This window comes from Phalangium opilio, unplaced genomic scaffold, assembly GCF_054372755.1.
Source record: "Phalangium opilio isolate 3A_F unplaced genomic scaffold, DU_Popi_V2 ptg000082l_1, whole genome shotgun sequence".
NCBI classification, from domain to species: domain Eukaryota; kingdom Metazoa; phylum Arthropoda; class Arachnida; order Opiliones; family Phalangiidae; genus Phalangium; species Phalangium opilio.
This window is the reverse complement of record NW_028324189.1, coordinates 82,641-105,988: the sequence shown is the minus strand read 5'-3', so window position 1 is coordinate 105,988 and position 23,348 is coordinate 82,641. Positions and strand designations below refer to the sequence as shown.

The following is a 23,348-nucleotide window of genomic DNA, read 5'->3' as shown; positions in this document are numbered from 1 at the left end:
CCAAACGTAAAAGGCGCGCGCGATACCCCATTCTCTCCTTACGCCGAAATAAGTACCCGTACGGGTATCTTCTGGCTTAGATCTTTTCAACAAGAGCGATGTCTGGGCACCGTGCCTCGGAACTCGTACACGTACTTATTGTTTAAAAAGATAACCTCCAGGTGTCGTCGCTTTTTAGCTCGAACGTTTTCAGGGATCCTATAGTAATTACATCTCTGACGAACTAAATTAGGTACCAATTGGCCAATCGGGTCATATCTACTGGGTTCTAGGTCATTCATTAATATCTGCTTAAACAATCATGGTAAAGGACAGTCCGAGGACCTACAAAGAAGACTTAAGATAATTTATAGAGGGGGAAATTGAAACGCACTGGTCAGCATTTTTAAATCTACCAAATATGACATGAGCCTTCGGAGCTTGAGAGTGAAACTCGATACAATGAAGCGTTACCCCGGGTCAAGGAATCTTGGTTGCGTTTGAGGAAAAACAACCCAACTACTAAGCTTATTATCTTTACATCTTAATTATTCTACCACGAAGCCAATTCGCCCAAGTTTACTTTCTAAATAGACATGCTAGAGGGGGTCTCGCGTATCACAAAAACCACTTGTTCAGACCTTAGTTACAGTCGAATGGGAACAAAACGGGGATAAACGATACGAAGGCAGACCCAGATTCCTCATCGCATCCGGATCGACCCAATAGCGAGATCTAATTATAAATCCCAACGATAAAACCTTGTCCATAAACAATGAAGATCAGCCTGCAAGGATGGGAACCATGGAAGACACTAGAAGGAAGTAAAAAAAAATTCTTCCTCCGGTGAGGTGAAGAAGGACTCTTCAAAGAAAGATGGGTAAAGGTGTGACGTCACAGTTCACGTTTCTTCTCCTCTCTCCTCAGCTTCCCATTTTAAAAAGGATCACCCGGGGTAATCGCGCCCCCTACGAGACACTCAAGAGAAACCCTCTTCGTGCAGAATATCCAGAACACATTTCAGTCTAGTCGTTAACCGGAGCACATCGCAGAAGCGGAAGAAATGGTAAGATACGTTTCGTACCATTATTACCAATTACCTTTTTCTTTTCCTTCTTGAGTTTTCCATCGGATCTTTGAAGATTTATAGTTGTATATCGGACATGGCTATATCCCCTTAATTATTTTACCTTAAACATACCGTCCCTACCCGGCTTGTACAATAACTTGTTCCCCATTGGGACATACAAAAAAAAACCCATCGCGAGTTTGGACAATGCAAACTTTTTTGGCCCTCAATTTTGATTTTCCCTTGTTTTTTCCCTACAGGCGGATCTTAGACCAAACGAAGTTGAGAGTAAGTTTTTAACTTTTCGTGTGATATTTTTTTGAGATATTTTGGAATGTCCTAACGCGCTTGGGTGATACCTCAGTTTATCCACCAAGATAAGAACTAATCTCTAATCAAATCAGGATTATTCTAAATACTCGCTTAGATGAAGGGAAAATATTTCTTAAAACTTCCGCTTTAACGAGTTAGCGTCAGCTAGCCTTATTCGTTGCCAAAACGGTTCCCAAAATTTAGAATATACTGGCGTAAAGGACGAATGCTATTTTTGGACCACAAGTATGCGGGAAGGTTCTCTCTTACTCGTGGTGCGCCGTTCTCGGTTCCCCAGCCTTCGCGTACGCATTCCCTTTTAGGGAAGAGGCAGAATTAGATTTCAAGAGACATTGAGACGCGATGAGAGAGAAAGAAGTTCCCCGCTCTACTGTTCTTTCGAAATTTTTAAATTCTTCCGAGTTACGCGATTAATTCTTCGAAGTACATAAACATGTCAATATATTTAAAATTCCTCAAAATCTTTTACGGATACTTAAATGAATTTAAAGGGAAAACAAAACCCAGGACCATTCTTGTTGAAAATCTATCTTCCATTTGAGGCAGACTAAATGAACCGCGCCCACACAAGGTGGTGGAGGATGACTACGTGGTCCAAGATTATTGGGTTCGTGAATGACACTTAAGGGTCAAGAGAGATTAACCTTGCCCTTGGATTAAATACATATTCCTAAAACTTAAAAATGTTCGATGGTTGTTCACATTTATTGAACTTTAAGTAACCAAAATTGTAGACCATACCATCCGGATGGGTGGGTGGGTAATCTTTGAAAATTTGTACTTCACGGATGAAGATAGATATTTTCTGATCACGGTTTAGCTCAGATACCCAAGAAAGTAACTTAGCCTCCCCTCATATTCAGAAATGTAATTCGGTAACGGGACCACAAATATTCTGACCAGACTAACACGATGCATTAATACGTGACCTCAACTTATAACTGTATCCCCACTTGAATTGTCAGAGTGCCGGGAGTGTTTCGATGTGTTCGACTTCGCTGGAGAGTCGAAGGTCGACGCCTTTGACCTTGGCGATTTGCTCCGGGCTTGCGAACTCGTGCCAACTCTTGCCTTGATCGAAAAGAACGGAGGCACCAAGAAGAGAGGTTTGTACTATTACCCATTTTTCGTGCGGTATACCCAAATTTCGTTCCGGGACCAAAAAAAAAAATTCGAATATTTTAGGAGAGAAGATGTTGACGCTCGAGGAGTTCCTTCCCATCTACAGCCAGATCAAGAAGGAGAAGGAATGCGGCGCCATTGAGGACTTCATGGAAGGTCTCAAGGTCTACGACAAGGCGGAAAATGGCATGATGATGGCCGGTGAATTGGCTCACGTACTAATGTCCCTTGGTAATTACATTTTGGACAGATTTTACTAGAAATAAACCTAGTCTATGGGTTTTGGCAGAAAACTAAGTTTTTACGCAATTTCTTCCACAGGCGAGAAGTTAACCGACGTCGAGGTTGACGAGATCATGAAGTTGGCGGGAACTGAAGACGATGAGGGTTTCATCAAGTACGAACGTACGTAAACTCCTTGTTTTTCTATCTCCTGATTATTCACACGTAATAGATGGGGCGAGATTAAGTGCAATTTAGATGATTCAATTTTTTATCGCTCTAAATTCTATTGAAGCGCTATTAGAAAACTAGGCGCCCGATTAAGTACCTCCCCCTCGTGGTCACCGTATACTAATCCCAGTCTCTATACCAATGTTAGGGTTCTTTACTCCTACTTTATTTACTCCTGAGTTATTTGAAGTTTCCGCTATAGAAAAAGAGGTTTTAATGGTATAATAGCAAGGACCAATGACGATCCGAGTTGGTAGTACAATAAAGTATAGGGTTATATATGGAAGATTAAGTAGAGAATGAGAATATTTAAGTAAGGATAATTAAGAATAGCGTAGGAATAAATTACAACCCGGTTTAACGTAAAATATTTGAGTTTAAAAATCAATTGAGGTCAAATTTGTTATTTTCTTGCAGTCTTCTGCCGGGCCGTTATGACTGGACCTTTCCCCGAGGAAGAGAAGAAGTGAAAAGTTGAAAAAGAATAAAAAAAAATTAATTTATTCTGTTCGTGTTTGTGCAGTTTCACCTTTTACACAACCAAAAAAAATCTATATCATCTACAAATACAATGTCCTACGGACACTCACTTCTTACTATTTCGCGGGTCAAATTAAAAATAACAAATTGCTTATACAGATTTATTGTATAAAATATTTAAAAAATGTTTTTTGTTGAATCTGTATAAAAGTATCTTATGTTTCTAGATAATGGCTTATACGTCAAAAAAAATAAGAGCAAAATTTCATAACACTAATTTGGACAAAATATATGGGAGTGAATAATTAATGAGCAAAATTCATAATTCACATCGTCAGATATAAAAAACGACAACAATACATAAAAAGCTATTAATAATTCCATTAAAATTACAATTTTTTCTTGACGCTTCATTAATACTCTAGATGAGGCATGGCGCGCTATTTCCTAACGAATTAGGCATAAATACACACACAATCGACTATGTTTTTCGATAAATACGTGACTTTTCATCCACCATCGCTATAGAACCCGCATATCAGGTAAGGACTTGGAACTAAGTATCAATTCTTTTCCATCCTGAACTTTCCCACCAACTTCGGTTGGTTTTTCCAACTCGGGATACTGCCAATTAATTTCTATTTCGGGTTTGTCAACGTTCGCGCTTCCGGCGTTAATTGGACGGCATTTTTCATCCGTTTCGTTGCCGTCACTTTGTCTATTTCCAGCGTGAGATTGGTGTTGATGAGAACGTGACGTCGCGGTGTCCTCTAAAAGTTTGCGCAAACCAGGGTTATCCAAAATTCCGGATCTCCTACGTTGTCTTTGTTTATACCGTCCCGATCGAGATACGGACATTTGATTCTTATCCCTTTGTTTTTCCATTGAATTATTATTATTATTTGAGAGTTCGTTTTCCAAATAATCTTTAGCGGCGTTTTTATCATCGCCCGGTGAAATCCAACACTTCCAGAAGGACATCATGTCCTTCATTGGAAATGTTATTCTCATACAAATTAACGAAAGAACGGTAACGGAAGTACTGAGTAAACACACATAAAATAGGTGAGATGTAACACCGTATAACGCTCGAGGTGCTTGGCTTAGTAATAAAATCAGGGTGGTAAATCAGATGTCATTAAGAAAGGTGGGTGTACATTATAGTTTTCATAAACTTCGCCATCACTTATGATCACTATCAAAAGCAAATAGGCTAATTTAGTGATGGACACTTGCCAAAACACCGTTTGCGATAAAAATCTTAGTCTAAGAGAAGCCAACAGTTTTTCAAAATATTTAAAATTAACGCGAGTCTCTAAAAGACATAAGTGGCGCTCTAAGTTTCTGTCAAACTTCTAAGTAGATCCGATTTCCACCCGTGATTTTACAAATACAACAAAATTAATTCTCACCGAAAAATTTGACGATTCAATATCGATTTTGATAAAATAAAAGTATCCAGCAGCGAGAGAATGAAGTTTTCAGTTTCATTTAAAAATCGGTTCCGCACTTTTATCAATCTACAACCGTATTATCTCAACAACTTTAAGATTATGGTCAAGAACAAACGATCGAAGTACATGTTGAAAGAAAACCGTGCAGGATAACCGTTAAACCGAACATAAGGGTCTTTACGGACTCTAGATATTATTTCAACTACAGTCGTCGATGGATGAACGAAGCAATGCGGATGTATAACCCGCATTAATTTTGCCTATGAACCTTTTTATTAGTATTTGTTGCCTTGACAATAATTTGGGCGTATACGAAGTTTCCCGATTCCTGGTGACTCGCGAACGATGAACACAATCAAAAGAATGGATTACAAATACCAGCCGTACGTGTGGTCAATATTCGCGACAAAGGGTTGGTGTTCGCAGATGGAATCGCCATCTCGACTAAAAGAATTTAACGCGAAACAAGATTGTCACGAACCAAAATGATATTCCCTGAAGACCATTTTAAATTTCCCAGATTTTTTCTTGACATTTCAGACTTCAAGGACTTTAGCAGATATTAAAGGATATGTGCTAACCCTCAAGTCCAATAAAAGTTAAACATTCGGAAACCCAAAAATAACCCTACGGACAACAACAGCCTGAACAAATACATAAATTCCAACGAATAACTTAAGCCACGCCTAAAAATTCTTCCTTCGGTATGACCAGCTAATGCGAACGCGTTTTAATTTGTTGGCCCTATCACAAAAAAAGTCATTTTCGTCACGGTTGCGTAGAAACCATAAATGACTTTTCTGAGGTCCGATATTACATTTTTTTATTCGAATTTAGTGGCCCGACGCAGGGACATATGACGCGAAACGTATCCAACTTTAACAACAAAACGCATCAACCTTTACTCTTGGCCTATTAAATTACTAATAAGCCGTGATATAACAACAATTTTCAAAGATACATTTTACCCACAAAATTTCCTTTCATAATCTGTTTTGTTTTTTTTGGTCCACGTTTGGAATTACTGATCCATGTTTGTTTTAGGTTAGAAAGTAAATCGGTTTCTTATTGTTTAGTATATAATGTTTTTGTTTAGTAATCGCTCGCGAGTTCGTCGAACTCTTTTGTATTTCCCGCTTTCATAAAGAGCGGGAAAAGTATAACGCCATCTTTAGTAGAGAGAGGAAAATCCGCGCTTCGAACTTTGACCTCAAGTCAGCCCCGTGCTTGGTGAGTGGGTGTCAAAGGCTTACTGATTGTCAGTCATAACGAAAGTTATCGTGATTTAAGATAGATTAAAAATGGTAATTAGTGAGTTTCTATTATTTTAATTGCATTAATAATTATTGCATTTATAGAGATTTCGATTCTGCGGGGATTTGGACTGTCCTGATTGGGTTTTAGCCGAAATAAACACCTTAAGTAGAATTGTCAGTATGAGCCTGATTTTTTTAATTAATGGGTTAAATAAAATTAATAAACAAAGATACTTTTTAGACTTCGGTCAAAATGAAACTCTTATGTACTCAAGTTGTTAGTGACCTACTAGGAACTGGTATTGATGTATGTTATTACCCAATAAATTTTAACTTAGATAATTAAACTAATTAACTTTCAGTATGACAAAATATACAAGTTAACTAGTGATGCCAAATATGGTAAATAATAAAAATAAAAAATTAAATTGCAGTATAGAAACTAAAATGTTTTCTTTAAGATTCTGGTGATGTCAAAGCTGCAATTGCAGTATTAGCTTATATAATTACAAGTGCAACAAAACATAATGTTGATGAGGAATCTCTGTCTAATGAACTACAGCAATTAGGGTTACCCAAAGAGCTGACTAGCGCATTGTGCAAAGTTTATGGGGAAAAAGTATCTCAACTAGATGAGCACTTTAAAAATAAAAGTTTGAGATGTAATTAAGACTATATTAGTTTAGTTTTAATTAGCATCTGAAAATATGCCTTATAAATTATTTATTCCTTCTCCATTTTTAGTTTCTCATTTGGTTGACAGCAAATGGAGAATAGATTTTCTAATGAATTCCAGCAGTGTAACGAACTTGGCAGAACCAGTCATTAATTTAAATTTAAAAGTTAAAACTAATGATAAAGAAAAACCCCAGGACACTAATTTTTGCTTAACACAGGATAAATTCAGAGTTCTGCATCATGGTAATGAAGTTATTATAATTATTACTATATTTTTAATTAATCCATATTAATTTTTTTTCAGAATTAAGACAAGCTTACGAAGCTATGGACGCCATAGATTAAAATTATTAAAATAAAATTTTGTATCATTCTTGTTTTTCAATAAAATATTTGTTTAAAACATAAAATTTTACTTGGAATAACTATAAACAAACACATAGCCCACTCGATCACGCACATCGCGATGCGAGCTACTCGCGCTGCAGCACAACGTCCGTGAGCGCGGATCCACTGGGCTATGGTTCGTGTTTAGATTTAAATACATGACGTCACAGCTATTAATATCCAATAGGAAGATGGGGGAAAGTCCCCCCCCCTAGGAATTAGTCATCAATCATGGAGTATCGCGTGTACTGTAGCCATTACGAAACACGCTATACCACACACAGTGCCGTTTAATTTAAATTAAGAGCTTAATTCTGTAAAAACCTGGCTCAATTAACATTTAATTAGGCGCTTTGCAATTGTTTATCTTGGAAAAATAAACAATGTCGCGAAATCAAGCTGGTAAATTCATTTTAATCTTAAGCCTTGGTTATATTTAAACATTGCACGAATGGGCGTTTTTATTTATTTATTTATTATTATATTTTGTAAACAGTTCGAGATCGCAGGTTCAAAAACCTATTAGGTGGCGATATACCACCAATATGGAAAACATACCGTAAGATAATTTTCAAAACTACTGCCAGAAATACGGAATTGAATAGAAAAAATTTGTTTTATCGTAGTATATCACTTACAACAGCAAGCTCCGACCCCAAAGAGAATAATATGCTACCGTCAAATCCCTAATAAACCTTCGCATTACGGAAGAGAGTAAGATAGTGTCTTACCAGGCCTACTATCGCTAATTATTAATAGCTAATTATTTCATATATATCAGTTTTCACGGTGCTGTTTCAAGAGAGGAAGCTGACAAATTATTAACGGAAGAAGGAAGTTATTTAGTCAGGGAAAGTCAAAGAGCCCCTGGACAGTTTACTCTCAGTATGAAGTAAGAAAAGGAAAAACCTACTCGTGAAAATAATAGACTAATGGCACCCCATGTTATTTCCGCATAGAGCTTAATACAGTCGAAGGCAGAGGGCTGCCATTACCCTATAATAAAAATAACAGAACGCCGTGAAATAATTGGTTTTTTTTTTTTTTAAAGATTTCGGGGTCAAATGAAAAATTTCAAACTATATTTTGACGGAAAGCATTATGTTGGGGAGAAACGCTTCGATACCGTTCAAGATCTAGTCGCGGATGGACTAATTACGTTGTATTTAGAAGCCCACGCGGGTAATTACATCTCCATGATGCATCAAGAGTCGACTTACGCGGAAAGCCCTTACATGACTCTTAACCCCTATCGCGATAAACTATGGAAAATGCATCAAAGAACGTTACGAAAGAACAAACAACAATCCAGTAAATCGCAGGAAGCTCACGCTCCCGCCCCTATCGCCAGACCCGAAAGTCCAGAGTCACCCCATGACTATGAAACACCTCCGTTAGAGGTTAACATTAATTTCAGTTAGTTTAAATTAAATTCAAATTTAAATTGACGTGTTGATTTTATAAAAGGCCTTTCTAATGGACGAGGAGGATGAAGACATTGACGTGTCCCAGTTTGAAAAACCTCACTCGTTTAAGGTATAATTCCATTAAGCATCGGTGCGTGCAACGATGTTAATGTCCGATTTTCGCGTGTTTTGACAGACCTTCAACTTCAAAGGTCTACCTTGGTGTGACTTTTGCGGAAATTTCATGTGGGGGCTCATTGCTCAGGGGGTGAAATGCGAGGATTGCGGACTGGTCGCCCATCACAAATGTTCGGAGAAAATTCCAAATGAGTGCCTGCCTGATTTACAACACGTCAAGCGCATTTTTGGTGTCGATTTGACAACCTTAGTCAAAGCCCATAATACTCTTAGACCCTTTGTGGTTGATATGTGCGTCAAAGAAATTGAAACTAGAGGTAATTGTCCCCGCCCTATTAATGAGAAAACCCAATTAACGAGCGTATTTTATATATAGGATTGGACATGGAAGGTATTTACAGAGTGCCTGGTTTCAATGACGCGATTGAATACGTCAAGAACGCATTTGAAAGAGGTACGTACGCGTTTCGCGTGGGTTGTAGTGTAACTTAAAAGTGAGAGCATTCCGCACTTGGCAGATGGTGAAAAAGTGGATATAACTCCGGCTGTACCTTGTTGCGAGGATATTAACGTCATAGCGGGAGTACTTAAACTCTTTTTCCGACTTCTTCCCATCCCATTAGTCACTTACGACGCTTATAGTCATTTTCTAGCAGCAGTTCGTGAGTAAAATTGCAATTTTTATGTTTCTACGCATCTTGCTCTGAAGTTTACAATACGCGATGCGCGCGCATTGGAGTGTCGCGTCATTATATTTCAAATGGGAATTATTTTTTTGGGGTAAATGTTTTTGACAGGACATACTCAACTAGAGCACAGAATCCAAGGTCTGAAAGACGCGATCGCTAGATTGCCACCCGCTCACTATCAAACCTTAAAATTTCTACTAGGTCACTTAAATAGGTATACAAACACTTTTGACCAATAGAGCTAGCTAGTCTTAAGATTAAAGAATTATTTTGGGTTCGAAGTTTCTTAATTTACCCCAAATATTTCTTCAATCTTTCAAGTACTGGCCTTAAAGGGGCTGTCCGACCCCCCTCTCCTTTTTTTACCCACCTGATGAGGAAGATCGTCGTTTGTCCCACTGTCCGTCGTTTGTCCCACTGTCCGTCGTTTGTCCCACTGTCCGAACAGCCCCTTTAATAATAGGTTAGTTACCAAGCAAACACTAATCGAAAACAACCAATCAAAATGTACTCACTTCGTGTGCAAACAGAGTGGCGGAACGAAGTCGCATTAACATGATGACGGCGCACAATTTGAGTACAATATTTTGTCCCAACATATTACGTTCACCCGAAATTGGTCCAACAGCGCAATTAGCCGCCTGGCATTTAGAAGCCTTGGTGATGGAAATGCTAATATCGCATCAAAAAACGCTCTTTTCATCCTGAATTAAGAGAGAGATTAATACGCGTCCAAAGATTTCTAGAAAAGAGTTAAAAAAAAGACAGAATTAGCCTTATTCCTGATCAGCGCCACCTACCCATAGCGGCTACTTTGAGAACTACTGTAAGCGGCAAGCCAATCAGATGTCGCTAAAATCTGGTGACGTCACTGACTGGCACTCTCGGGTCTTACCAAAAATGACGTCACCAGATTTTAGCGACATCTGATTGGCTTGCCGCTTACAGTAGTTCTCAAAGTAGCCGCTATGGGTAGATGGCGCTGATCAGGAATAAGGCTAATTACGACGGTTTTTGGGGAACCCATTTTGTCCATTAAATTTAGTATTCTAACAATATTTATATCAAAAAGAAAAAAAGAACGCTTAACGAACAAACAAACAAATGGCTGCATTATTTACTATAAATATAAAACGAAGAGAAATATGCAAATTATTTTGCTTAAAATAATAAACGAATATTGTTAGAATATTACAACCCTAAAATCATTCCACGTTTAATGGACAATCAGTGATTAATTTGAATTTTAATGATAAGGCGCGTATTTAATATTAAATCGTTCGATAATATCAAACTTTTTAATTATTAAATTTTCGCGGGACTTTTCTTTCTTTCTTTCGTTTTTAGTGAAAGTAATTAATAAATTAATTCGTATATGTAGATAATTTAGTAATTTAGTAAATTATAATTAACGCGTCGCGTTTCGGAAGGTGGTAATAGTAAAAACAAGTGTTTTTTGAAAGCTTACGTTTTTTGGGACATAAAAGAAACTTTTATATATTGATGGTTACCATTTAAAGATTTATATGAAAAATAATAATAACGGCTTCGATATTGAAGTAAAAAAAGGTACGTGGATTAAAAATAGACATTGTCACAATTAGTTTTAATTATTTAATTACCCATCCCAATGTGATTCGTAAAAAAACTAAACATTTTTAGGCATTAAGGGAATATAACTTTTTAGTTTTTTTCTTGTTGCTAGTAACTAATTAGTAATTACGCTTAGGGCGAGTATTATAAATTAAACGTTATAATCCCTTTATGAGCTTTGTGCCAAATGGGGACGGATTTTATAGTGATAAAGAGGAGAGCATTAGCCTGAAAATAAATTACGTTAAGGGTTATCGTATAGGTATAGGGTAATGTAGTCATTTAGTTTAAAATAATGTAAAGGAATGGTAAATGTTGAATGAAGCGATGTTCTCTAAGGTTACGGTATGGATAAAGAATGAGTAGTAACATGAATCTATATAACTATGAATATAGAGCTGCGTTACGCTGTCTAACCTCTCGATAAGGTTTGGGCGGGGCTTAGCGAAAGGAGACATCAGTCACGTGTCTGCTAGTGTTAGGAGCGGGAGAAGGGAGGGGGAGTCAGGGGGTGTGTAAATTCGAAACGTCACTTCCTCTTGTCTTGTGATTGGATATTAGAGCCACGCAAAACGCGTCAAAGCTAGGAGGGTAACACCCAAACCAAAACGACATGATAGAAGGGGCATATGATAGAGCTGGATATTCATAGTTATATAGATTCATTGTAGTAATGACCACCCAGATACGCAAGCATACAAGATGGCCGCCGCCACCACTTGGCCATCTTGGATGCTTGCGTCATTACTACTAAAATTAGCGTCATTAAATTTATTTTCACGCTACAGGATCGGCTATCTCCGAGGAAAGCTTATTCTGTGTATACTCTGTTACAACATCGGTTGTCAGCATGTAATTTAACTTTGCGCGTGCTGACAACTGAAGTTGTAACAGAGTATATACAGAATAAGCTTCCGTTAGAGATAGCCAAGGAAGTTGCCTATCCTATAGCGTGAAAACAAATTTCCTCACGCGTGTTCTTTATCCGTGGTTACGGAGTTAAAACGTAGCCATACGTCACTAATCCGTTGGGCTATGAAAGATATCATATGGACAATAGAATTTGGTGCTTCAAGAGTACTTTCAACAACTGACGGTAGTGCTATGGAACTTGGTGCTGTGTTTAATAAAAATATATACTTTCTATTGTTCCTACGACGTAACCTTACGGAAACAATTGCCCAATATGGCACAGGGTTTAAACTATAATAGCACATTACATCGCGCATTTTCCAACGCTGGGGGATTATTTAAAAGTGCGGAAGTTGTTGCATCCTTTATATATTCGTTGCTTAAAATAAATGGATGTGTAATAAGACTAAAAGATAAACTAAAGACTAATTATTTGATGTTGAGGTTATTATATTCTAGTGATGGCGCGAAACGGTCCCATAATTTCTAATTTGCACTTTACTCTTTTGCAATTACAAAAATTCTATGCACGTGGCATATTAAAAAAACAAATTAATTTGGGGTAGAAATTAATTAATTCACCCAAAAATCATTTTACAACAACTAAAACTAGTCTGTAAAAAAATTGAACGTGAAATGTTTTTTTTTTTTTTTTTGTAAAACAAAAATGTTTTAATTACGACGAAAAATTATTTAAAAAATGTGTTAAAAATGTGTTTTATTTTAAAAGTTTTTATAATACAAATACAAAGTGTGTATTTGTTCGAAGAAAACAACTTGTCTTATTCTTATTTATTATTTTTACCAAAGACTAAGTACTTTCTTTGGTAAGAAGACAAGGCACGCCATGAATACAAACAAACAATGTGAACACGGATAATAAAATTACAATAAAAATAACTTCCTTTTACGAGGATTTGCACTGAAGGAATGTTATTGTATGAAATGTTACGTGCAAAACAATAACACAGAGACTCTGACTCTCCCTTCCCTTTGACGTAGTTACTTTTTTATCACTGGTGGTGGGTGAAGGGCCACATCGTTAAAAAAGAAATGAGAAGTGGCGGATTGAGCCGATATACGTTTTTGTGGGTTGTACGTTAGTAGTTTCTATTCGCGGGAAGGAATTATTTGTTAATTTTAATATAAGTCCTCTTAGAATTGAAAAATAAATGAAGTTTTTCAGGGAAACGGAAATTTTTGCCGAACTTAAGTCTTAGCGGCACTCTTTCTTATTGCAGTTTCCCCTCGTAGCGAAAAATGAAATAAAAACAAACCAATATCAAGTCATGGGCTTCCGAGTCTAATTTCGGTATAATTTTGAATAGATCTTGCATTTGCCATTTTGGAAATTTGCTTTTGTAATCGGGCAATTTCGTGATACCAGGCCAAGTACTCTCATCGGGAGTACCGAGTGTTCGAAATATTCTAAAAATCTGATCAATTTCCGAATCACCGGGAAACAGGGCCCTCTTACACAACTAAAAATAAATATTTTATAATCATAAACTATACACTATACTCGAAGGCAGGTTAGCTAATTACCATTTCTACAAAAATGCATCCGGCACTCCATACATCAACGGGTGTCGAGTAATATTTAGCTCCTAACAAAATTTCGGGGGCCCGGTACCATAGGGTCACAACCTCGTGAGTGTAGGTTCGTAATGGGAGTCCAAAAGCTCTAGCTAATCCAAAATCGGCCAATTTTAAATTGCCTTCCATATCAATTAACAAGTTTTGGGGTTTAAGATCACGGTGAAGTATCCTATGACAGTGGCAATAAGCGATGCCTCGTAAAATCTGATATAAATAACTCTACAAAATTCGTGTTAATTCAAATTAATATTTTGCCCGAGGACAATTACTAGTCGTGGTATCTAAGTAATTACTTTAGCTAAAGGCACAGAAAGGCCATCTTTGGGTCCTTCATCCATAAGTTTTTTCAAATCTTGCGTTAAGTGATCAAAAACTAAGTACAGTTTTTGATCAGAATAAACTACATCGATTAATCTGATCACGTTTGGATGGTCTAATTCTTTGAGCAAGGCTATTTCTCGTATAGCTGTGCTAGGCACGCCTTCCGATTCGCTGCAAAGTGTTCTTTAAAATATTACTTACCAACTGATCAAATGAAAAAACTTCAAACCTTAACATCTCTTACGTTTCTAAACGGATTTTCTTAAGAGCTACAATTTTCTCCGTGATTTTATCGCGAGCTTTGTAAACTACTCCGTAGGTACCCTCTCCGATTTTTTCTAGCTTTTGAAAGTTATCCATGTTTAGCGCAGATAACTCTAACTCCACAAAGAATTACGGCTCCGTTGAAATGAGAACAAGTTAAAACAGCGAGGTATGGAGTTGAGACTGATTCACTCGGTTAACTTTACATTCTTAAAAGAAAATTGCAATGGCAATTTTTTAAATTCTACGTGACGATCGTGTTATTATAAACACATTATGTGCAAAACCATGTGCGGGACTTATAACAATATATGGGTGAAATGTGAAAACGAGCCATACAGATACATGGGTATATTCAAAGCAAAATGATGGGCAGTGCTTACTATGTATTAACTGTTGAAATATTCCAATTAAATGTAATTTAAAAGCATAACATTAATTTAGGAAAGCTAATGCATAACCATGGAGCGAGGGAAACAAAGGTAAGTGGAAAGAACCATAGATACATAGCATTCTATGCAAATATTTGTATGTAAAATATTCCATTAGTATTTAAGTGCAATCCATGCAAGTTATTTAGCATTATTTTTATATTTAATGTTAGATTAATGTAGCTTATAATTACCTAAATCAATCATCAAATCCTCGTGGTACGTAACAAAGAGTGCACGTTGGAAAAACACCTCCTTGGAATTTCCAAAGGTGAATTTTCCCGCCTTTTTTACTGACCTCGTGACCCGGACGTTTAGCTAATACGAAAACTTGTCACTACTCCAAAATCACGTATTTTAGAGTCTAATCACTTTGTAGAAAATTAGCTTAATTCAAAATTCATTTGCATAATTTAATTACTAAAATTAAATACTTTAAAATCCACGACTACTAAAGTTTCTAAGCGTTTTGACAGAAACACGCATGGCCAACTAATATATAGAGGTTGCCCGATACGATTACGAGAATGAGCAATCTTTTTCTCGTACACCTCCAATGTCGTCTGCTACAAGCCATTTTTCCCTTCAAATTTTTTGGTCGTAATAAAAGCGAGACCATTTCGAGACGCAATTTTTAAACACTTTTTGATTAAATTAATAAATGTATGCTAATTACTAACCGCGTAATAATTGAACAAATACATATGGAAACAGCTGATAAGCTGGTTTCCATGGAAACAGAATTACAAAAATATTTACAAAAGTAGAAACATCAATATTAAACATAGAACACGTGTTTCCTAACGGGAAAAGGAAATTCCCCATACATTTTACATTATGTGTACATGTTCACCACTAGGGTTTTGGGGAACACTTTTCAACATTGAGTTACGACTAGAAAATTCCTTATTTATCGTTTTTTGAGGACGTTTACATTCTAAAACAAAATGGCGAAGTTCCTGTAAAACACATTTTTGGGCCTTTATACACTGATGTTTTTAGCATGAGACTATAATTATATTTATACTTAATATATATATGTTAAAGTAAAATGTCGAATTTTGGGGATTGTGAGCATAATTATATTGGATTCGATCTCAGTACCCAGCAGGTAACATTGCGCCCCAACTAGGCTCTCGAATGTTTAAAAAAATGTTAACATGTTTTTAAAACTTTGAAAGCTAAAAGCAACGGTTGTGAACGACCTACTAGAAATCGTCTTCGAAGCTTCAGTAGCTTTTGATAATGATTTGCCGGAATACCGGTAAAAAAACACACACACAGTGATGGGGATATTAAAATTTAAATAAAACATGTTTTTGACAGAACACACGGAGGTGTTCACAAACACCCTGATGGTAAGAGGGTCACTGCACCCTCAATCATGTGGATAAAGGCTTTAGACATACTCTTAGAAAAACTCAAAGTTAACGGGTTAGATTTTAGTACCGTAGCTGGGGTGTCAGGGGCTGGGCAGGTAAGGGAGCCCACTATAGGTGCTTAAATTCCATCAATATAATTTTGACGCGTGTTATAGCAACATGGCAGCGTATTTTGGAAATATGGCACTAAAACCAAGCTGCAAAATTTAAATCCTGATAATTTCTTGCATGATCAATTGCAGGTCGGTAAATTAAACTATGGGTTGCAATTGCAATTTGGTGTTTTTTACCGTTAAGTTTTGTGCGATAGGGATGCTTTAGCATATCAGATTCGCCAGTTTGGATGGATTCCAGCACAACAGAACAATGCCAGATATTAGAAACATTTATGGGAGGGGCTGAAGCGGTTGCGAAAATCACCGGATCCAGGGCAATAGAACGATTCACGGGCAATCAAATTGCCAAATTGTTCCTTACAAGACCCGAAGCTTATAAGAGCACCGAAGTGCGTTGTTCAATTGATATTGAACTGTTTTGTCATCTCAATAAACGTTTCTTGCAGAGAGTTTCACTAGTCAGCAGTTTTTTAGCATCTATTTTACTCGGAGATTACGCTAGCATCGATTACAGCGATGGTTCTGGCATGAATTTATTAGATATCAACACGAAAAAATGGTGCATGGATTGTATTCATGTTAGTGTTGAAAATCATGAATAATGTTAATGGATTGTATGCGTGACGCGTCAAGAAAAATGAATGAATTTCTTTCAGGCATGCGCACCAGATTTGGATGAAAAGTTAGGACCACCAGTCGCATCAAACACAATTTTGGTAAAACAAACAAAAAAGTGGTAATATGGTAACTGAAAATGGTATTGAATGAAGAACTCTAACACATAGGGACCAATTTCGAGCTATTATGTCCAACGCTACAACTTTTCGCCAAATTGCAAAGTTGCAGCGTTTATTGGGGATAATCCTGGTAAAATTAAACTGCGTTTTGCGAAAAAACTGGGGCAGATTATATAAAGAACAAAATTTTAATTAATCGGTGCAGCTTCGTTAGTCGGTCTACGTTTACGTGAACAAGACATGGCGGTCAGTCTAGGAACGAGCGATACCGTCTTCATATGGTTGTCCAACCCAAAGCCAAACTTAATAGGGAATATATTTATAAATCCAATAGACCCTAATTCGTACATGGGCCTACTTTGGTACTAAAACAATACTACTTATTATGCGTAGAAGCTTACTGATGAATTTCTTACGTAGCTTTAAAAATGGGTCTCTTACGAGACAACGAATTTGCGATTCATGCGCGGAAGGTTCTTGGGATATTTTTACGGAATTATTGAATAGCACGCCAAGAGGAAACTTTGGCAATATAGGCACGCACGTTACTTGTACATTTAAGTTAGCCCTAGTTGTAGTCAACTCTTATCTTAACATTTTTAGGGTTATATTACGACTTAATGGAGATTATCCCACCAGTTGAGGGTGACTACAGGTTTAATAAAAATAACGATAAAGTGAGCTAGAATTATCATTAATGGTTAAAGAAAAATACGGATATGAATAACAAGTAGCGCGGTTTCTATTAAGGTGTCCAGGTTTTCGAAAGAAGTTGAAGTACGAGCTGTAGTTGAAGGTCAATGTTTAGCCAAACGCGCGCACGCTGAAGATTTAGGGTTCATCGTTGGTAGTAGAGTTTTAGCAACCGGGGGTGCAACATGTAACGAATCGTTGTTGCAAGTGCTCGCGGATGTTTTTAACAGCCCAGTTTACGTACAAGATTCGGCAAACTCAGCGAGTTTGGGAGCAGCTTATATGGCCAAATATGGTAAGCGTAATGTCACGTGACGTTACGCGTAATATTAATTATCTTTACAGCTTTATTAGGCAACAACGCGCAATTCGAGAAAATGTTTGTAACAACGGAAGAGTTCAAATTAGCGGCTAAACCAGCAAAAGACGCGGAAGAGGTAAGAAAATTGCATATGGTGGGGTGGCAATTGGTTTGAAAAGGATGCGCAATTTTTGTTGACAGATTTACAAGCCAATGGTTGCGCGTTACCGTAAACTGGAAAGTACCCTCCTTTCAGAGAAAAACATTAAAAGTTAACTAGTTTTGTTAAATCTTCTATTATAACTATTCAGTTCAAAATCGTTTCTTCCAACTGTTAAACATGTACCATTACGAAACATACTTAATTTTTAATCGTTATAATTTTTGTTATTAATTTTATACTTAATATATATATATGAATGATGACATTCCACCGAAATTAGCGAAAAGTAAATGCCTTAGATATAGTTTATGTACTTCTGTAATTAGCTTCTGCACTTAATTTTAAATATAGTGCCTAAATAAAATACTCAATAACTGCACAACGTAACAATAAGAATAATAATAATTTGCAATAACCCGCGCATAATGTACACCTGTTAATAGTTTTATACCCGTAATAAAAGAAAACGATGTTAGAAAATTGGTTTTATTGTGATAAATTATTCTTCTTGGTGTTGTTGTCCGATGAATAAATTATTTCTTCGTTGCAATATCAATCGATTTTTGCGTTGTCGTTGTCAACATTCGTTTCAGTGTAGCAGCGTAGCCAAATTGGTTTATCTCTCGTAACATCGCTTCTAATTCCAGCATTACTCTAAGTTCTCTGCATTGATTAGTAAGTTCTTCTTGGTATAAAACGGCTTCCGTTATATAATCCCCATCTTCATCGGCGCAAAAGCAATCCTTTCCGTTACATTGATGGTATTCAAATTGACCCATGTTACCGCATCTTAATGTGGGAAATCGAGCGAAATTCGCTTCGTTGTCGTGTTCATCTCTAGCGCATCCTTTTTCGGGGATTAACGTTGAAAATTTAATGTTTAGGGTAGAGCCAACGTAATAGCTGATTTTGCACTTACGACAGGTCATTTTCAATTCATCAGCAGCTGCTCTGTCTATTTTGTAACTTCTTAAGGAGGTCGCGTTTCTATCTGTGCAATAACAACTAAAAAATATCGACGAAAAGAATATTTCTGAAATGAAATCACGAAATGCACGGTATTTTGGAAAAAATGTATGACCAGAATAACGTACGCTTGAGGATCACATTGACGCGCTGAGAAACTACCATCCAAATCGCACGTTACCGTTTTGAAACCATCAATAACAATCCCCTTTTGATAAAATTCGTAAAACATTTTGCTCTCTCGTATTTCTTGCTTTTCGCATTTTGTCAAGTATGTTAATTCCTTAGCGGATCTTTGCTTATCTAATTAGGAACCAGATCAATATGCAAATACAGCTCAACATATCCATCGAACCTTACAACAAGGGAGGAATTCGTGATGATCTATAAGAACCATGGCTCCTTTGGGTTTCCCCGTTTTTTGATCAGCGCAATAGCATAAATTCTCGTAGCATTGCAATTCCTCGTAATCTCCCGTTTTCGTGCACCTGAAGTGAGCTTTGGTCATCCAAGCTTGCGGTTCAGTCATTCTGTCTTCGTGGACGGCAACGGAGCAACCTGAATTCCAACTCGTACTTAATTTCTATTAAAAATTCTAATCTAGCGTAAGTGTCGCGTGAACCCTACCACATGTCATATTAGCGGAGAGTTCTACTTCGGCGTTACCAAATAAACGTTCCCCATTTTTGGCTAAACACATGCATCTATTAGATTTAGAATTTTATATCAAATTTCTTATCGATAAAAGCGGTAATTATAAAGAAATTTTGATCGTTTCGTACTTTTTGTCTTTGCATTGTTTAGCTTTAAAAAATCCTTTTTCGTCACATTCGGGCATCCAAAGATCTTTGCGAAATGGTAAATCGTATAAATCATTTTGCTGAATCTCTTCACGCATTTTTCTTACTCGCAGACAAATTGGTAACTTATCTTCCTCTTCATTTCAAATTAAGAAACAAAAAAATTAAAGTTCACGATAGTTCAATTCTACTAACAATACTAACCATCTTCTTCGACGCATCGTTCATCAGTTTCATGGCATTTTAGACCGGGCATACATTTCGCCACGTTTTCTACCAAACCAGCGGGTTTAGCAATAGGTGTGCACGAAGCGCCTTTATCTATTATTTAAATTACCCCAATTAATTTAACATCATCAAAAATCTCAGCGATATCGCAATTACAATACTCACTTAAAAGTCGGACGCAAGTGTCGCAACAACCGCAAAGTCCGCCTTTCTTAACAACTTCCATATTAGGTTCAACGCAATTTGACAAATCCGGACAAAACACGCGTTCGCAAATTTTATCCGGTTTACAATTCAGCCAATCTAATTCCCCCTCGATAGCCACACTTACAGCAAACACGCTTATAAATAAACATTTTAAGTAAATTGACGCCATTTTTGCGAATAATGTACGATGTTGTTAAATGTCAGAGGATTATAATAAAATATACGAAACAAAAAGGTACGTCAAATTCGCACGAGAGATAAAAAATTTGAGATAAGAATTTTTGATTACACCACGATTAGTAACTTAACAGATACGTTAAAAGGTAAGTTTTGTTTCGCTTTTCGCTTTGCAAATCAATATTAAACTGTTAATTACGATAATTAACTGTCAATGGAAACTAGTAAATACGAGTAAACGGGTTATTTTTATTCGTGAAAGGTTTATGTACCGGTTCAATACGATGCGATATTTTCATTTAAAGTTTTAGAAAATTACAAACTGAAGAGTATTTTCCTAAATAAAACTTTCTTCTTAAGAAATGAAATATGTAGGCCTAAAAACCATCCTTTGGAGGAAAAACACCGAAATTCATATCAATCCAAGAAAAACCCCATTAAAAAACCAGAGAAGATAGAATTGAGCCGTAACCTCAGCTTCCCCCGTGCAAACTTAGGCAAACCTAAGAAGAATATTCGTATGTTCTCGGGAACTTTTATGGGTTCTTAAAGGCCGACTTCCACCGAAAAGGGTTCTTACGAACTGAAGACCGTGCATCGATTCTTAACAATAGAGCGACCATGCCAATTTTCGAGTCCCCACTGGGGCAAAATTTGGAGGGGTTCTTACGAACTGAAAACCTTGCTACGCGGGTTCTTACGAACTGAAGATAAACAATAGAAAGTCTCTTAAATATTTTATTCCCGATTTTTACGACCCTCTGAAGGAAAATATCTATTGTTTATCTTCAGTTCGTAAGAACCCCCGTATCAAGGTTTTCAGTTCGTAAGAACCCCTCAAAATTTTGTCCAGAGGGGATTCGAAAATCGGCACGGTCGCTCCATTGTTACTCTCGATGCACGGTTTTCAATTCGTAAGAACCCTTTTCGATGGAAGTCGGCCTTTAATCAAGCGAGTCATATCCTAAAAAACCACTAAATCTCCATTGATATTTCAACCCTTTAGGTTGAAAACAGAAAATACTAACCACCGATGTCAGACGAGTATATTATAGGACTGAACCATTTATTAAAAGTCAGATTAGGACGCCTAAAGAGCAGAGGTCAAATCGTTTTTATAACAACGCGTAGGTGCATGGGTGTCAGTGTCATTAATCTTCAAACCCATCGTGTGTTTCGACTTTGCGAGGGTGTTTATGCGAGAATAATGATAAGGAGTAGCGTACACTTTGAAATAAAATTGCTCCTTGAAGTCAATGCTAGGTTTATGGCGTGAGGAATTGTTCCTCCGGTTTCGAAATCTCTTTGAAGTTACACACCGGGCAGGAGTCGTGGAATTTAGGGGGTTGTGGCTTTAAAAAATGGTACCGTGCAAGGAGAGGGTGGACGTGTTCGGGAAGAGAAAATGGCAAGAATTTCGCGATGACGCCGCCGATCGAATTCACAATACATTTCCGGAAAGAATCGATATTTCGGAGGCTTACATCCAATAACGACCGACAGAAACTCGCCAAAAAATTCCTTTCTTTTTTCCATTATATTACATTTTATTTTTGTTTAAAACAAAAAAAAAAGTCGTGGGTTCGGTGGATTATGTCACTATTGGCAATAGGGACATGTAGTTTCGGCAATATTATAGCGATACATATTGGATACCTGTGGTATTTCATTAAATTTGATCTTTTTGCTTGATATATTAACTAAAAATAGAAACTATGATTTAAGAGTTTTACTAAACGCTGCTAGGCTATACAGAGAAGCCATTTATAAAGCTAGCCTTATCGGCGTGGCAATACGAACTTATGTCTTATCTAGCAAAGCGCGTACTTGAGCGATAAGGTTGGGTCATTTCGACGTTAGGAGTGTAGAGGTATTAAAGGTAAAGTAAAACACCTAAAACCTACCACCTTTCGAAAAAGGTTTTATCGTAAATTTTAGAGCGGAGAATCGTGACAGATTAGTCGGTACAACTTGACCAGGTCAGAGGTGTTTTTTTGTTTGACCCAAAGAAGGTAAATTTCATTTAAAATCTATGTACAGGGTGTTTCTGATAAGTCTGCTATAAATTAAGGGGGATGTTCTGTATATAGTTGACTATAAAATCCTCACTTTTAATTGCGACCACTTGTTTAAAACCAAGTTTTAATATGCGTTTGATTCCCTTCCCAAAATAATTCAGAGAAAAAAAGGAGGAACACGCTTCCTTGGCAACAATGAACAATATTAACTTTAAAAGTAATATTCTAGGCCTACGAGCAAACATTGTTTTATTTCATTCTGTCTAAAGAGAAAAAAAAACTAAGAATAAGATGAGAAAAAAGGCCTGAAGGAAGGAAACGGTGCGAGAACTTTGTTCAAGAAAAAGAGAAGGCTCTACGCGTACAGTTCCCTTCCAATTGTAGAATACACCAGAGAAAAGGGTACAGCTTAGGTATATGTAATATAAATACTGGCAGAAACAAATAGAGAAAAACTGTAAAGACAATGCATTTTCAAAGTGAAACGGATTAATGACTAAAAAATTGAGAGAGTGTAAGGCAAGAGTTAGGTTTTCTGAGACCGAGAGAGTTTGACCCCGAACTGGTAAAGTTCAAATTTTATATTTTGTCTCCTGCCAAATGTACTATCAACCCCAGTTCCAATTTCTCACGAAAGTGGCGCTGGAATTTTTCCCAAAATTTTACTCTCATTTCTACTCCAACTTTATTCACTTTTGGTTATACCTCTCTGGACTTTGTTTTCTAAGCAGGTATATATATTATTATACAGGAATTCGCGCCCCTTAAAGTGTCTGTAAAGTTGGTAGAGGCGGGTAGTTTAAAGAGTATTTGAATAAGTCATCAGCACGTGACCAAGAAAGGAGAGGAGTGGTTCAAAGAAACTTAGTTTGTTTTATTTCACAAACTACATTAGCACTTCGAGGAATTCGCGCTTCAATCTGGCGGGGGAAAACAATTAAAGGACTATAAGTGTCCAGTTCCACTCCAGGCGGAGTAGTCTTTGTAACTTGGCGT

General features: G+C 36.9%; 7 protein-coding genes across 8 annotated transcripts; 4 read left to right on the top strand and 3 right to left on the bottom strand.

Annotated features, from left to right (window-relative positions):
* The first annotated feature begins 942 nt into the window (after positions 1-942).
* On the top strand, positions 943-3,836 carry Mlc1 (Myosin light chain alkali). Its single transcript, XM_089847258.1, has 6 exons — positions 943-1,045; positions 1,309-1,336; positions 2,347-2,487; positions 2,567-2,734; positions 2,825-2,908; positions 3,374-3,836. Exons 1-6 carry the CDS (start codon positions 1,043-1,045, stop codon positions 3,424-3,426), a joined length of 477 nt encoding a protein of 158 aa, XP_089703384.1. The 5' UTR covers positions 943-1,042; the 3' UTR covers positions 3,427-3,836.
* Positions 3,443-10,089, bottom strand: LOC149650651 (uncharacterized). Its single transcript, XM_089847257.1, has 4 exons — positions 9,960-10,089; positions 9,815-9,895; positions 4,849-5,334; positions 3,443-4,478 (listed from the first exon to the last, which is right to left on the bottom strand). The coding sequence occupies exon 4, from the start codon at positions 4,445-4,447 to the stop codon at positions 3,959-3,961; it is 489 nt and encodes a 162-aa protein (XP_089703383.1). The 5' UTR covers positions 4,448-4,478; positions 4,849-5,334; positions 9,815-9,895; positions 9,960-10,089; the 3' UTR covers positions 3,443-3,958.
* LOC149650652 (COMM domain-containing protein 4) lies at positions 6,057-7,234 on the top strand. The gene is made up of 7 exons (XM_089847256.1): positions 6,057-6,194; positions 6,249-6,320; positions 6,388-6,453; positions 6,509-6,548; positions 6,608-6,808; positions 6,891-7,067; positions 7,129-7,234. Exons 1-7 carry the CDS (start codon positions 6,192-6,194, stop codon positions 7,167-7,169), a joined length of 600 nt encoding a protein of 199 aa, XP_089703382.1. The 5' UTR covers positions 6,057-6,191; the 3' UTR covers positions 7,170-7,234.
* RhoGAP5A (Rho GTPase activating protein at 5A) lies at positions 7,438-12,876 on the top strand. The gene is made up of 11 exons (XM_089847245.1): positions 7,438-7,613; positions 7,708-7,770; positions 7,838-7,925; positions 7,993-8,103; positions 8,263-8,611; positions 8,679-8,747; positions 8,814-9,072; positions 9,132-9,209; positions 9,274-9,417; positions 9,553-9,658; positions 9,975-12,876. Exons 1-11 carry the CDS (start codon positions 7,595-7,597, stop codon positions 10,150-10,152), a joined length of 1,464 nt encoding a protein of 487 aa, XP_089703371.1. The 5' UTR covers positions 7,438-7,594; the 3' UTR covers positions 10,153-12,876.
* Cdk2 (Cyclin-dependent kinase 2) lies at positions 12,651-15,082 on the bottom strand. 2 transcript variants are annotated; one of them, XM_089847253.1, is made up of 6 exons: positions 14,759-15,082; positions 14,114-14,342; positions 13,842-14,052; positions 13,495-13,767; positions 13,227-13,430; positions 12,651-13,059 (listed from the first exon to the last, which is right to left on the bottom strand). In XM_089847253.1, the coding sequence occupies exons 2-6, from the start codon at positions 14,227-14,229 to the stop codon at positions 12,952-12,954; spliced, it is 912 nt and encodes a 303-aa protein (XP_089703379.1). In that variant the 5' UTR covers positions 14,230-14,342; positions 14,759-15,082; the 3' UTR covers positions 12,651-12,951. The 2 variants fall into 2 exon arrangements, with proteins under 2 accessions (XP_089703379.1, XP_089703380.1); XM_089847254.1 differs by having other exon boundaries at positions 13,842-14,040; positions 14,759-15,081.
* A 94-nt stretch (positions 15,083-15,176) lies between these two features.
* On the top strand, positions 15,177-18,438 carry LOC149650648 (xylulose kinase-like). The gene is made up of 14 exons (XM_089847242.1): positions 15,177-15,675; positions 15,746-15,828; positions 15,891-16,041; positions 16,102-16,188; positions 16,257-16,451; positions 16,509-16,640; positions 16,719-16,778; positions 16,848-16,929; positions 17,005-17,161; positions 17,220-17,335; positions 17,403-17,476; positions 17,550-17,787; positions 17,838-17,929; positions 17,995-18,438. The coding sequence occupies exons 1-14, from the start codon at positions 15,616-15,618 to the stop codon at positions 18,067-18,069; spliced, it is 1,602 nt and encodes a 533-aa protein (XP_089703368.1). The 5' UTR covers positions 15,177-15,615; the 3' UTR covers positions 18,070-18,438.
* LOC149650647 (uncharacterized) lies at positions 18,430-20,884 on the bottom strand. Its single transcript, XM_089847246.1, has 8 exons — positions 20,116-20,884; positions 19,927-20,043; positions 19,705-19,858; positions 19,550-19,626; positions 19,283-19,480; positions 19,051-19,225; positions 18,876-18,961; positions 18,430-18,803 (listed from the first exon to the last, which is right to left on the bottom strand). Exons 1-8 carry the CDS (start codon positions 20,324-20,326, stop codon positions 18,490-18,492), a joined length of 1,332 nt encoding a protein of 443 aa, XP_089703372.1. The 5' UTR covers positions 20,327-20,884; the 3' UTR covers positions 18,430-18,489.
* Between the last annotated feature and the right edge of the window lie 2,464 nt (positions 20,885-23,348).

What these genes read in the sequence shown, in the direction of transcription:
- LOC149650651 (XM_089847257.1), bottom strand. Translation starts at nt 4,447, where the DNA reads ATGAGAATAACATTTCCAATGAAGGACATGATGTCCTTCTGGAAGTGT.
- RhoGAP5A (XM_089847245.1), top strand. An exon ending in TCATTTTCTAGCAGCAGTTC is followed by an intron (nt 9,418 to 9,552) that starts GTGAGTAAAATT and finishes TGTTTTTGACAG; the next exon opens with GACATACTCAACTAGAGCAC. An exon ending in CTACTAGGTCACTTAAATAG is followed by an intron (nt 9,659 to 9,974) that starts GTATACAAACAC and finishes GTGTGCAAACAG; the next exon opens with AGTGGCGGAACGAAGTCGCA.
- LOC149650647 (XM_089847246.1), bottom strand. Translation starts at nt 20,326, where the DNA reads ATGGCGTCAATTTACTTAAAATGTTTATTTATAAGCGTGTTTGCTGTA. An exon ending in TCACGAATTCCTCCCTTGTT is followed by an intron (nt 19,226 to 19,282) that starts GTAAGGTTCGAT and finishes GTTCCTAATTAG; the next exon opens with ATAAGCAAAGATCCGCTAAG. An exon ending in TGAATTGAAAATGACCTGTC is followed by an intron (nt 18,804 to 18,875) that starts GTAAGTGCAAAA and finishes TCCCCGAAAAAG; the next exon opens with GATGCGCTAGAGATGAACAC.
- Cdk2 (XM_089847253.1), bottom strand. Translation starts at nt 14,229, where the DNA reads ATGGATAACTTTCAAAAGCTAGAAAAAATCGGAGAGGGTACCTACGGA. An exon ending in TTTCTGTGCCTTTAGCTAAA is followed by an intron (nt 13,768 to 13,841) that starts GTAATTACTTAG and finishes CGAATTTTGTAG; the next exon opens with AGTTATTTATATCAGATTTT. An exon ending in AAGCCCATGACTTGATATTG is followed by an intron (nt 13,060 to 13,226) that starts GTTTGTTTTTAT and finishes TCCCGCGAATAG; the next exon opens with AAACTACTAACGTACAACCC.
- Mlc1 (XM_089847258.1), top strand. An exon ending in TCACGTACTAATGTCCCTTG is followed by an intron (nt 2,735 to 2,824) that starts GTAATTACATTT and finishes TTTCTTCCACAG; the next exon opens with GCGAGAAGTTAACCGACGTC. An exon ending in GGGTTTCATCAAGTACGAAC is followed by an intron (nt 2,909 to 3,373) that starts GTACGTAAACTC and finishes ATTTTCTTGCAG; the next exon opens with TCTTCTGCCGGGCCGTTATG.
- LOC149650648 (XM_089847242.1), top strand. Translation starts at nt 15,616, where the DNA reads ATGTCGAATTTTGGGGATTGTGAGCATAATTATATTGGATTCGATCTC. An exon ending in AGGAAACTTTGGCAATATAG is followed by an intron (nt 17,336 to 17,402) that starts GCACGCACGTTA and finishes TAACATTTTTAG; the next exon opens with GGTTATATTACGACTTAATG. An exon ending in AGCTTATATGGCCAAATATG is followed by an intron (nt 17,788 to 17,837) that starts GTAAGCGTAATG and finishes TTATCTTTACAG; the next exon opens with CTTTATTAGGCAACAACGCG.
- LOC149650652 (XM_089847256.1), top strand. An exon ending in TAAACACCTTAAGTAGAATT is followed by an intron (nt 6,321 to 6,387) that starts GTCAGTATGAGC and finishes GATACTTTTTAG; the next exon opens with ACTTCGGTCAAAATGAAACT. An exon ending in AACTAGTGATGCCAAATATG is followed by an intron (nt 6,549 to 6,607) that starts GTAAATAATAAA and finishes GTTTTCTTTAAG; the next exon opens with ATTCTGGTGATGTCAAAGCT.